Source organism: Hyaena hyaena, unplaced genomic scaffold (assembly GCF_003009895.1).
Source record: "Hyaena hyaena isolate Hyena2069 unplaced genomic scaffold, ASM300989v1 scaffold_474, whole genome shotgun sequence".
NCBI lineage: Eukaryota > Metazoa > Chordata > Mammalia > Carnivora > Hyaenidae > Hyaena > Hyaena hyaena.
In genome coordinates, this window is record NW_024081104.1 from 1129603 (window position 1) to 1140503 (window position 10901).

The window sequence follows — 10901 nt, forward strand, 5'->3', positions numbered from 1 at the left end:
AATGTCTTGAGCATTTTTTATTCCATATTTTGGGGCCTCTTTGCCCCACTTCTGGTGGTGGGCTTTGCCCAGGTAGTCAGTCACTGTCTTGGCCACCAACGTCCCTTCTCTTTCCCCTGAGGAACTGCCACACCTGACTCTCTTCACACCGTGGCCATGCAGTCCCCTGTGCGGGCCTGTGACATGGGGGAACAGGGCCCGCCCGTGGCAGGGTGGTCAGCGGCCCCATAGCAGGATCTCCTCTGTGGCTAAACGTGTCAGGGCGTGGAAGCTCAGATGCAGGTGTTTTCTCCAGAAACGCCGGTCCCGGCCGTAAACCTGGGCTGGATAGCAGGGACTTCCTGTGGTGGAATGGGAGACACAGCCCTGAGGACTCTGAGCCAGACCGGGTCTCTAGCCCGTGGCCCCTAGCCCCTGGCCATGTCCGAGCCCAGGCTCCCAGGCCCTCACCGATGCCATGGAAGATACGGGCCACAGCCCTGCCTGAGAACTGCTGGTCTGGCCACGAGGACAGGAGGTGGCGGATGTCCCGGCGAACCTGGTCCTCCCAGTCCTGGATCTGTGGGTGGCAGGCATGTAACAGTGTGTGAGCACAGGCATGCACGTTCCTGCCTGACTCACTGTAGACCTGTGTCCTCTCTTCAGTCCCCCAGGAGGGGCTGGCACTCACCCTGGCCTGGCCTGGCTCTGGGCCCTGCTGGTCTTCCGTGCCTCCTGGCCCTTCTTCCTCGAAGTAGCCGCTGAGCAGGGCCTTGAGCCTGGCACTGCGCTCCTCATCAGGCTGCTCCAAGCAGGGCCCGCAGCTGGGGAAGGCTACGCTGGGGTGAGAGGAATCCGTCAGTGCTGTTCACCTGGGGGGAAGGGGAGGTGGCCTCACGCCCCGCCCACCTTTCCTGCACCTGTGAAAGGCCTGGAAGGTACGGCGCAGGCGGGCCAGGGCCTCCTGCTCACGGGCTTGCACTCGGCCACAAAGGAAGTCACAGATCTGGTCCTTCTCGTGGGCTGTCAGGTCTCCGGGGCTGTGCAGACAGAAGGCGGGTTCCTGGAACTCCACCAGCACCCCTGTGTCCCGAAGTGCACCTGCCAGAGAGCTCGTCAGACGCAAGTGGGAGGGGGGCAAGCGGGGCTGGCGGCAAGCGGGGCTGGGGCTCACCTGTCCTGTGCTCTGGGTCCCACTGCAGTTGACGGAGAGCCTGCTTTGCAGGGGCCAGCTTCCAGCCCATCGAGTCTGCCAGCTTAACCACATCAAACTCTGCAGAATAGCTTCCTTCACCTGTGTTCTCAGGTGGCCGCTGGGCTAACCAGGCAGCCAGTGGAGGACACCTGTCCCAGGGAAAGGGACATGTGATCAGCAGCCCTGGTCCTGTGTCCCTGGCCCCAGCCTGGGGTGGGATGTGTGCTCACCTGTGGGCCAGGGCCTGGAGCTGAGGGAGGCCCCCAGGACAGCGCAGGTGACAGTGGGCATAGGTGGGTGCCAGCAGCTCCAGCCAGTGCTGTGGGTGTAGCTCCATGTAGCACAGCAGGGTCTCAATGGCTGGAGGCAGAGCAGGGTTTAGGGGATGCAGGGACGTGGGGACAGACCCACTCCTGCCCCCAGTTCCTCACCCTCCTCAGGCATGTCCAGGGCCTGCACCAGTGGCTGTACTGGGAGTGCCCGCTCATGACCCAGGCACTGGGCTGTGCGTTTGCTGCTGGGTTGCTCAGCCTCCCTTGGGGACACTGCCACAGGCCTCTCTTGGCTCTTGGCTCCCTCCTGCTCTGGGGGCCGTTGGGCGCGGGCGCGGGTGCAGGTGCAGGGTGGGAAGGAGCACTGTACCAGCTTCTTCACAGCGAGGAAGTCGGTGCCTTCGGCATACACATGTCTACGTAACTCCTGCAGGTCCTGACCCTGCAACAGAACAGCTGTGAACGTGGGGCGGTGGGGTGGGGTGGGGTGGGGTGGGGTGGGCTCAAGTGGGGCAGGTAAGAACCTGGGGCTGTAGGAAGAGGTGGCAGTGGGCGGGCTGGCCGTCCCGTCCAGCCCGGCCCACAGCCTGCACATAGCTCTCAAAGCTCGGGGGCATCCCCAGGTGCAGCACGGCCCGCACGTCTGGCCGGTCCAGCCCCATCCCGAAGGCCACTGTGGCCACTACCACCCGCAGCCGGCCCTCCATGAAGGCCCTCTGCACCCGCCGCCGCTCCCGGCCACACATGCCGGCATGGTAGGCTTCAGCCACAGTTCCGGGGACCTGGCCTGCAGGGAGACAGACAGTGGGTGGAACACGTTTCTGGGGCAGGTCCTTGGGGCACAGCCCTGCTGACCTCCCCTCTAGGCCCCGGGTCCCAGGCCTCACGCAGGCAGGTGCGGAGCAGCACAGCAACGCGCTCCGTGTCTTCACGTCTGTTGCAGTAGATGATGACAGAGTTCAGGTCACGAAAACGATCACTCTGCAGCAGTGTGACCAGAGCCTGGTGGGTGACAGCTGTCAGCATGGACTGTCAGAAGGCAATGCCTCTGCCGGGCCTGGGTGTATCCACCCACCTGGTCTGGGTCCTTGTCCGTGGACACAGACAGGTACAGGTTGGCGGGGATGGTGACTGGCCCTCTGACGATAAGCTCCTCAGCCATGCCTAGATGCCGGGCCACGTCTCTTGAGGTGCTGCGTGTAGCTGTGGCTGTAAGACCCAGAAAGCAGCGGACGCCCATGTGTTCCCGCAGCACCTGTGCAGAAGAGAAGCCGATGAAAATGCCCCACCCACCCACCCTCCCTGGCCCATTTGCTTGCACCCCAGAGAAGGCTCACCTTGCAGACACGAAGGTAGCAGGGCCGGAAGTTGTGGGACCACTGGGATAGGCAGTGGGCCTCATCAACACAGGCAAAGGCAACTGGAGGCAGCTGAGGGAAGCAGCCAGAGGTCCCTGCCCCGGCCCCAACCAGCGCCTCGGGTGACAGCATCAGAACATGCACTTGGGCTGCTTGGACCTGAGGATGGCAAGGTCAGGAGCATCATCGAGGGCCTGCCTTCTGTCCCTGCCCATCTTGCTATGTAAGGCCCCTCCCTCACCTTCTTCAGGGTGGAGTCCCGCTGCTTCTTGGTCATGCCTGAATGGATGCAGGCTGCCTTCAGGCATGGGGGCAGGCCAGACACCTGTGGAAACCAAAGGAAAACCAGTTGCAAGCCACCCTTCCTCAGCTCTTCCTCAAACAGACTCTCAGTGGTGCTCGGCCTGATAGCTGCTGCCATCTTCAACTTGGGCCCCCTAGGGAGAAAAAGTCCAGCTCACAGATCCTGTGACAAAGGATTCAGACCCCCCTGTGAGCGTTGGCTCAGGAGTGCCAAGAGCAGACAGGCCCCGCTGGGGACATCTCCCTTTCCTAGTGCTGTTCCTCTTTGGGGTGGACCCAGGTCTGGCCAGCCATGTCCCGTGCCCTTGGAGCATTTCCAGGCCTGGGGCTGTGGACGGAGCTAGCAGGTTGAGAACAGCTGAGCTTTTTACAGCTCTGGTCAGGTAACAGGCAGCAGCCCAAAAGGGTCAGAAGAGCCATGGGCACCGGCTTCTACCTTCTGCATGTGCCCGAGGGGTCCTGTCTGCGCACCTGGTCGTCCATGAGAGAGAGGAGGGGAGAGATGACCAGCGTAAGGCAGGGGCTCCGCCGAGCATAAAGCAGTGCAGGGAGCTGGTAGCACAAGGACTTGCCAGCACCAGTGGGCAACACCAGCAGTGTAGATATGCCTGGTGGGAAGAGGGGTCAGTGTGCTATCCTGCGGCCAGGCCTTGGCCCTGCCTCATCGCCCAGCAGCCAAGCTCACCAGAGAGGATCCGCATGACCACGTGCTCCTGCCCAGGACGGAAGGCACGGTGCCCTAGCTGCTCCAGGGCCTGGAACACCTCAGCCGGCGTCTCTGTGGACACAGGCGTTGGCCAGCATGGCCTCAAGTTGCCCCCACCCCCCAGGAAAGGCTCTCAGCTGGAAAGCATCTGTTCACCTGCCACTTGCCCAGAGGGCCCTGGTGGGTAAAGTGGTGGCACAGCAGGGGGCAGGCAGGGCGCCTGGGGCACAGGCTGTTCCATGGTGGCCAACGGCTCAGACCCAGCACGATCTGGATCTTCCTCACTCACTGGGCACAGACAGAAAAGGCTGGTGTGGGAACTCCAGGCTGGGCTGGGGTCGTTCTAGCAAAAACACAGCTAGCTACAGCCTGCCCTCCACCCCTTCATTCACCAGGGAGTCTAGTAGTGCCTGTCCTCTGGACTACTTCCTCCAAAGTGGGCAGCATCTGTGTGTCATCTTCATCCTCACCACCTTTCTTCCGGGGGGCCAGGGTACGCTCTAAGTCAGGTAGGAGCCGTAGGTAGAGTCTTTTAATTGAGCTACAGGTGCTCCCCGCACTCCTCCCAAGAGTACAAGTCCTCTCCGAACACCTCAGCCCAACCCACCACCCAGAGCAGAGGCCTCACCTGGCTGGGGGCACTGGGATGGACAGTGGCCTAGCTGCCCACACCGGAAGCAAGAATTCTCGACTGTGTCTGTGGGCTGACCACCTCCAAAATGCTCCCCTTTCTTCTGCCACTTCTGCTTCCACATCTGTGGGCCGTAAAAGAGGGTCACATGGCAAGAGGCAGTGGGGGTGAAGGGAGTGCCTGCCAACACCTCACCTGCTTGCGGAGGAGCCTTCCACGGAGAGCTGAGCCCCGCGCGTAGCGTTTCTGCTTCATGTTGAGCCGCACGTAATTACCTCTGCTCCGCACAGCTGCTCTAGAAGGGATGTACGAGTGGGCCGTGCCCCGATCCTGCCCCAACCTGGCTGGACCTACGGTGACCCTCCTGGGAGGCTGAAGCTGTAGTACCTGGACGCTGTGGCGCCACTGGGGGACTGTGCCCACATGGGTTTCCCCGAAGAGTCTTCTGTATGTCCTACGGTCTCAGTTTCCCCAGGCAGGGCTCCTGTTTGGCCACTGTCTCGCTGGGCCTGTGCAGGGCTCCCCTCTGGCTCCCTATTCTGTCTCTGCTTCTTCCCTTGACCATTGCCAGGTTGGGGGCTCTCTGCACGGACTCCAGCTGTCTGTAGGGCTTGAGCCTCAGGGCCACTGCTGGGACCAAGGACAGATGGGACACCCGAAACCAGAGGCTGTGACTGCGCTACAGCCAAGTTAGGCTGGCAGGCCTTGGAAGCCCCCAGAAGATCTGCGGCCCCCTCGTCACACCGCTCTAGCCATCCAGGGTCTAGGGAGCCCAGTCGCAGGCTCAGGGATGCCTGTAGCTGCTGGAGGCGACCTGGCCTCAGCTGGGGCCCAGGAGGCTGGAGGAGCGCTTCACTGACTTCTTCTGGAGAGACGAGGGCAGCCCCTGCATCTGGTGGCCCTGGGGTGGGCATCTTGGATGAGGGTCTCCGTGGAGTCCGGGGGATGCGGCTCAGGGTGGGCCCAGCCTGGAAGCGGGGGGGAGGTGCGGGGGGTGCGGGGAGGCGTCGGGGGACAGACCAACAAGCAGGAACTCAGGTCTGGGGCTGCCGCGGACTCTGAAACCCGCCCAAATCTCCACCCTGAGGTTGGCTCCGAACTCCTCCCGGGAGTTTCCGCCTGACTAGCGCCGGAGGAGCGCGCACGCGACTGTACAGGCGCACATGCGCGCGCGAGCGTTAACAAGGGAGGGCCTCTGGGTGGAGAGGGGCTCTGGATGCAGGGCGGACGCCCGGCCTGCCCGCCTCTCAACTCTCACCTGCACGGTGCCCTTTAGGTTGGCCTTAAGCCTCTCCCCGTAGACCCGCACAGACCCCGGAGGGCTTGGCGCAGAAAGAGGAGGAGGAGGAGGACTCTGGGTCGCAGCCCGATTCAAGTGGGGCCCCCAGCAGCTGGGCTCCGGCACCTGCGAGAAGCGGCAGCGGGAGTCCAAGTCGGAGAAGGGCTGGCGTGCGGGGCGGAGGCGTCTCCATCCCCCTTCCCCAGCCCCTGGCCCTGCTCCACCATGTCCAGTACTCCCCCCACGTGCTGTGCCCCACGGAAGCTCGGTCACGGCTCCTCTGGGCTCTGCCACGTAGGAACCTGGCCGGGAGGCTGGGGCGGCAAGGCCAGGGTACCTCCTCTGCCGGCGCGGGAAGCGACTGCTTGGGGCTGCGGGGTCCGATCCCTCCCGCCTGGCCCAGGGCCTCCTTCAGGGCGCGGTACTCCCGGTAGAGCGCTTGGGGAGGGGTGCGAAGGGTCACTGGGGGCCGCCGCTCGGGGGCCGCCGCTCGGGGGCCGCCGCTCCCCCCACCCACCCAGCGCCCCTCGTTCCGCCCAGCGTCCGAGCGCTCACCACGGGTCTCCTCAGGCGCCGCCTCCACATCCTCCTGTGAAGGAAGCGGGTCAACCGGAGGCCTCACCCTCAGTCCCCCGCCCCCGGACAGCCCGCACCTGGCCCGGCCGCCGCCCGCGCCGCCGCCGGAACGCGCGCTCCCAAGACTGCAGCCGCCCCCGCACGTCCCGCAGCCGCTCCATGGCGCGCGCCCCGCAGCCTCGGGCCCCGCGAATCTCCCGCCGCGAGGGCGACGTCGGCCGCCAGCCAATGGGGGCGCCCCGCAGGGTCGGAGGCGGGGCGGCTGGGCAGCCGCTGCCGGGGCAGCCAATCAGTGGGATCCTCGTGGAGAGACCAATGGGTGGCGGCAACGTCATCGCGGTGCGCGGAGGCGCTGGGCGGGGCGCGGCGGACCGTGAGGCGGGGCCGGTGGTGGTCGTAGCGGCTGTGGGGCCGGTGAGCGCGGCCGGCCGGCTGTGGATGGAGCGGGGCGGCGTGCGTCCCTAGCCCTGCCTGGCCGCACGAAGCAGGCGTGGGCTCTCGGGGCGGCGCCGCCCGGGAGGCGGGAGCGGGAGTCGGGCGGTTTGTTCGCGGGGTGGGGAAGGACCTGGAGCCCTGCGTCGGGCAGAGCGACCTAGGGCCCCGGGGGGCGACGCACCGGTTTCGAGAGGCAGATCCCGTGCGGGAGGAGGAGGGCGTCGCATTGAGGGCGTCCCTCGGCTCGAGCCGGGGAGGAGCCGGGCGGGGGCGTCTGGGGGCAAACGCGGGGAGCTGGCGGGAGGGGGCTGCAGCCACGACAGAGACTCCTCCCACGGTGACCACACTGGCTGCTTTCGTTTCCTCTCGTGACAGGTGCTTGGTTGGTCTGTCCTGTCACAGCGAGGTATGAGTCGTCCTCGCGAGAATTGTCTACAGGCAGAGCAAGGCCGAGGGTTGGCGTTCGGGGCTTCTCAAGAACCAGTGCCCTAAGGACTTTCGTTGTGTATGAGGTCCGGAAGAGCAGGGACTCTGGGGCCAGCCTGCTCCCTCTTCCCAGAGCTCATCGCCCAGGCTGTGACCTTGGTCGGGCAAGGTTTAGATCTTAATTTTCTAATGTTTCTGGGGGGATGACTGGGAAGCAGTTTTGAGGATGAGATGTTTGGCCTGTAATGAGTCCACTGACTGCAGGTGCTGTTGAAGTCAGTAACAGAGCTTATATCCAGCCCCCCCCCCCCCCCCCCCCCCCCCCCCCCCCAGGATCTCAGGCCTCTTTTGCATGCCCCTTGTTAACTTGGATACCCCTTCTGCTGCCTCTACCCATCTGAGCAATTCCTGGCCTGGGGCCTTATGAAGCCCATGGGTATGAGAGTTCGTCTCTCACTGTGGTTCTCTAGGGAAAAGAGACGTTTAGACAGGTGGCAAGGACTTTGCAGATGAGGTTTGCTTTCTGTTTTTCTGTAAATCTGCAAGGACCTCCATGTTTGCCAGTTCTACTGGACCATAGTAGTTAGGATTGAGGGTCATGCTGAAGCCTCCGGTTACTCAGACTGTCACGTTCTCTGGGTTCCACTTTTTTTTCTTACCTGTGCTGGTATTTATTAAGCTGCATCAGTGCTTCCAGTTCAGACCTGGAAGAGGGTGGGGCGGGTTCCAGCCCCTTGGGAGTATCTTACTCTCTCTAGTGTTTGTGTGCTTTGTGAGCTTTATTCTACTTTTGAAGAAGAGAGGATCTCTGATTAGCTTTGTGATTTGGGAGGCCTGAAGTACAGATGTGGGGTTGGGGGGGGGGCTACAGAGCAATCAATAGCCATCAAAAACACACTGGGGCAACCGGTCATTTTTGGTGCTGTGCTATTTACGTAACGTTTGATGGCTATGTTTTCCTAAAGAGGCACCATGCTTCTGGAGGTAGGGGACTGGGAGGTGGCCTCGTTCCTGTTTCCATTTAGTTAAGCCCATTGTTAGGCACCTGACACTTGTTTTTTGGTGCCTCAGTCCTCCATTGAGCGCCAGCTCGGTCCAAGCACCACGCTGGCTTTTCCCACTACCAGTGATGGAGGAGGCTATGGCTGGGCGGTGGCCTGGGGTCTGTCCTCCCCGCTGAAGGGCCCTTCCCTGCAGGTGGCTTCCTGCCTGGCCCGGCGCCATGCACACGCTTGTGTTCCTGAGCACTCGGCAGGTGCTCCAGTGCCAGCCAGCTGCCTGCCAGGCCCTACCCCTGCTGCCTCGAGAGCTCTTCCCCCTGCTGTTCAAGGTGGCCTTCATGGACAAGAAGACTGTTGTGCTTCGCGAGCTGGTGCACACATGGCCCTTCCCACTGCTCAGCTTCCAGCAGCTGCTGCAGGAATGTGCTCACTGCAGCCGGGCCTTGCTGCAAGAGCGCCCCAGCACAGAGAGCATGCAGGCTGTGATCCTGGGGCTGACAGCCCGGCTCCACACCCCAGAGACCGAGGCTGGCACACAGCCTCTCTGCAGGTATGGGCGCACCCGAGGGGCTCTCAGGCCTGGGGGGTGCAGAGAGGGTCCCCTGTGAGGTTCCGTGCCAGTGCAAGAGCCCCGTGCAGAAACAGGCATGTTGCTTCTGTCCCGAGGTGGCTGGGAGTGGGTGTGGGCTCTGCTTCCTTGTCTCCTGCCTCAGCCTACCCGTGCTCCCAGGAAGCATGCCCTGCGGGTGCTGGACATGACGGGCCTCCTGGATGACGGCGTGGAGCAGGACCCTGGCACCATGAGCATGTGGGACTGCACAGCAGCTGTGGCCCGCACCTGCATAGCACAGCAGCAGGGCGGGACTGCGGATCCTGGGCCGGCCCCCGTTCCTGTGGAGGTTCGTGTGGACCTGCGGGTGAACCGGGCCTCTTATGCGTTCCTGCGGGAGGCGCTCCGGAGTAGCGTGGGCAGTCCCCTGCGGCTTTGCTGCCGGGACCTGCGGGCTGAGGACCTGCCCATGCGCAACACAGTGGCCTTGCTGCAGCTGCTGGACGCTGGCTGCCTGCGCCGCGTGGACCTGCGCTTTAACAACTTGGGCCTGCGTGGCCTGTCTGTTATCATCCCACACGTGGCCCGATTCCAGCACCTGGCCAGCCTGCGGCTGCACTATGTACATGGGGACTCGAGGCAGCCCTCTGTGGATGGCGAGGACAACTTTCGTTACTTCCTGGCCCAGATGGGCCGCTTCAGTTGTCTGCGAGAGCTCAGCATGGGCTCCTCTCTTCTCTCAGGAAGGCTGGACCAGCTACTCAGGTGAGCAAGCCCAACTACTGCCCTGCCCTTTTCCCCTCTCCTCGAGACCCTCCCCTGGCCCTACCTGGTTGCGACTCTGTGTCCCCTATAGCACCCTGCAGAGCCCCTTGGAGAGCTTGGAGCTGGCCTTCTGTGCCCTGTTGCCTGAGGATCTGCGCTTCCTGGCACGGAGCCCCCATGCTGTCCACCTCAAGAAGTTGGACCTTAGTGGCAACGACCTGTCCGGCAGTCAGCTGGAGCCTTTCCAGGGTCTCCTGCAGGCGGCGGCCGCCACACTGCTGCACCTCGAGCTGACTGAGTGCCAGCTTGCTGATACCCAGCTGCTGGCCACGCTCCCTGTGTTGACGCGTTGTACCAGCCTCCGCTACCTCGGTCTCTATGGCAACCCCCTGTCCATGGCAGGCCTCAAGGAGCTCCTACGGGATTCAGTAGTGCAAGCTGAGCTACGCACAGTGGTGCACCCCTTCCCTGTGGACTGCTATGAGGGTTTGCCCTGGCCACCGCCTGCCTCTGTCCTGCTGGAAGCTTCCATCAATGAGGAGAAGTTTGCTCGTGTGGAGGCGGAGTTGCACCAGCTGCTACTGGCCTCAGGCCGTGCTCATGTGCTCTGGACCACAGACATTTATGGGCGCCTGGCCGCGGACTACTTCAGCCTATGACCTCCAGGCTGTCCTGGTGGTCAGGGCTGCTGGAGACCCTACCCTGCCTTAGGTAGACAGAGCCTTTTCTGGGACCCTGTTGGAGGCCTGACACAGAGGCGCTGGTCTCTGGTTTCCCTGCTTCCGGGGAACTTCGGGCCTTCCTGTGCTTTGCGCAACACCATGCCAGGTTTGCACCGTACCTGTTCCCCTGACTGGCTGACTGTGGGCTTAAGGGCTGGATTCCAGGCCTGAGGCCAGGCTCGGTTTGGGTGCACTTGTCTGCCCTCTGGTGTTCTGGTCCTCTCTTTGGAATGTTTCTGGGGTCCCAGCTGTGAGCCAAGAGAGGGTGTTCTGTCTGGGCCCTTGCCAAGAACAGACTGCTCTGAGGTTGAAGTTGGAACAGGGACCTGCTTTTTAAGGGGGTTGGGTCCCCACCTGGGGCCCTTCATGGTTCTCTCTGCCCTGGCATCCAGGAGACCACCTGACTGGGCTTTGGAGCCAGAGGGTGTCATTAAGGTACAAATGTGCAGTGTGTTTGGAACTTAAATTTGTGGTGGTTTTTTCTGTCCTAATTGGTCAGAATGACATGTCACTGGCTCTGCTGCCCCCTGCAGCATAGCCACTGGGTAACAGCTGTGTTTCAGTCAGCTGTCAGCCTTCCCCTTCCCTGGGCGTCCCACCGGCCCTTCGCCCCTCCCACCCTGGGAGGTCCCAGGTCCTCCAGCAGAGCGAGCGGTTAGGGTGATGCTGGGAGGGATCTTTTCTGGAGGGCTTCCTAAGTAGG

The 10901-nt window shown here is 62.9% G+C and overlaps 2 protein-coding genes across 13 annotated transcripts; one reads left to right on the forward strand and one right to left on the reverse strand.

Moving 5' to 3' along the window:
• Window positions 1-2: 2 nt before the first annotated feature.
• RECQL4 (RecQ like helicase 4) lies at window positions 3-6482 on the reverse strand. Its single transcript, XM_039254139.1, is given in 23 exon segments — window positions 3-341; window positions 451-559; window positions 671-818; window positions 900-1080; window positions 1154-1323; window positions 1405-1534; window positions 1606-1888; window positions 1971-2228; window positions 2302-2448; window positions 2522-2701; window positions 2784-2963; window positions 3046-3129; window positions 3579-3715; window positions 3793-3885; window positions 3970-4101; window positions 4206-4313; window positions 4442-4568; window positions 4640-4797; window positions 4800-5412; window positions 5703-5849; window positions 6061-6161; window positions 6279-6312; window positions 6377-6482. Coding segments are annotated over 23 exon segments (3729 nt in total). The 5' UTR covers window positions 6461-6482; the 3' UTR covers window positions 3-216.
• A 177-nt stretch (window positions 6483-6659) lies between these two features.
• LRRC14 (leucine rich repeat containing 14) lies at window positions 6660-10664 on the forward strand. 12 transcript variants are annotated; one of them, XM_039254204.1, is made up of 5 exons: window positions 6660-6713; window positions 7110-7329; window positions 8491-8711; window positions 8875-9476; window positions 9568-10664. In XM_039254204.1, the coding sequence occupies exons 2-5, from the start codon at window positions 7242-7244 to the stop codon at window positions 10133-10135; spliced, it is 1479 nt and encodes a 492-aa protein (XP_039110135.1). In that variant the 5' UTR covers window positions 6660-6713; window positions 7110-7241; the 3' UTR covers window positions 10136-10664. The 12 variants fall into 12 exon arrangements, with proteins under 12 accessions (XP_039110135.1, XP_039110128.1, XP_039110133.1 ...); XM_039254197.1 differs by having other exon boundaries at window positions 7110-7319; window positions 8358-8711; XM_039254202.1 differs by having other exon boundaries at window positions 6674-6713; window positions 7110-7140; window positions 8358-8711; window positions 8892-9476.
• Window positions 10665-10901: the final 237 nt, after the last annotated feature.

Coding starts and splice junctions, on each gene's coding strand:
- LRRC14 (XM_039254197.1), top strand. CDS start 7,242: ATGAGGTCCGGAAGAGCAGGGACTCTGGGGCCAGCCTGCTCCCTCTTC. Junction 8,712..8,874: donor GGCACACAGCCTCTCTGCAG/GTATGGGCGCAC, acceptor CTCCTGCCTCAG/CCTACCCGTGCTCCCAGGAA. Junction 9,477..9,567: donor AGGCTGGACCAGCTACTCAG/GTGAGCAAGCCC, acceptor TGTCCCCTATAG/CACCCTGCAGAGCCCCTTGG.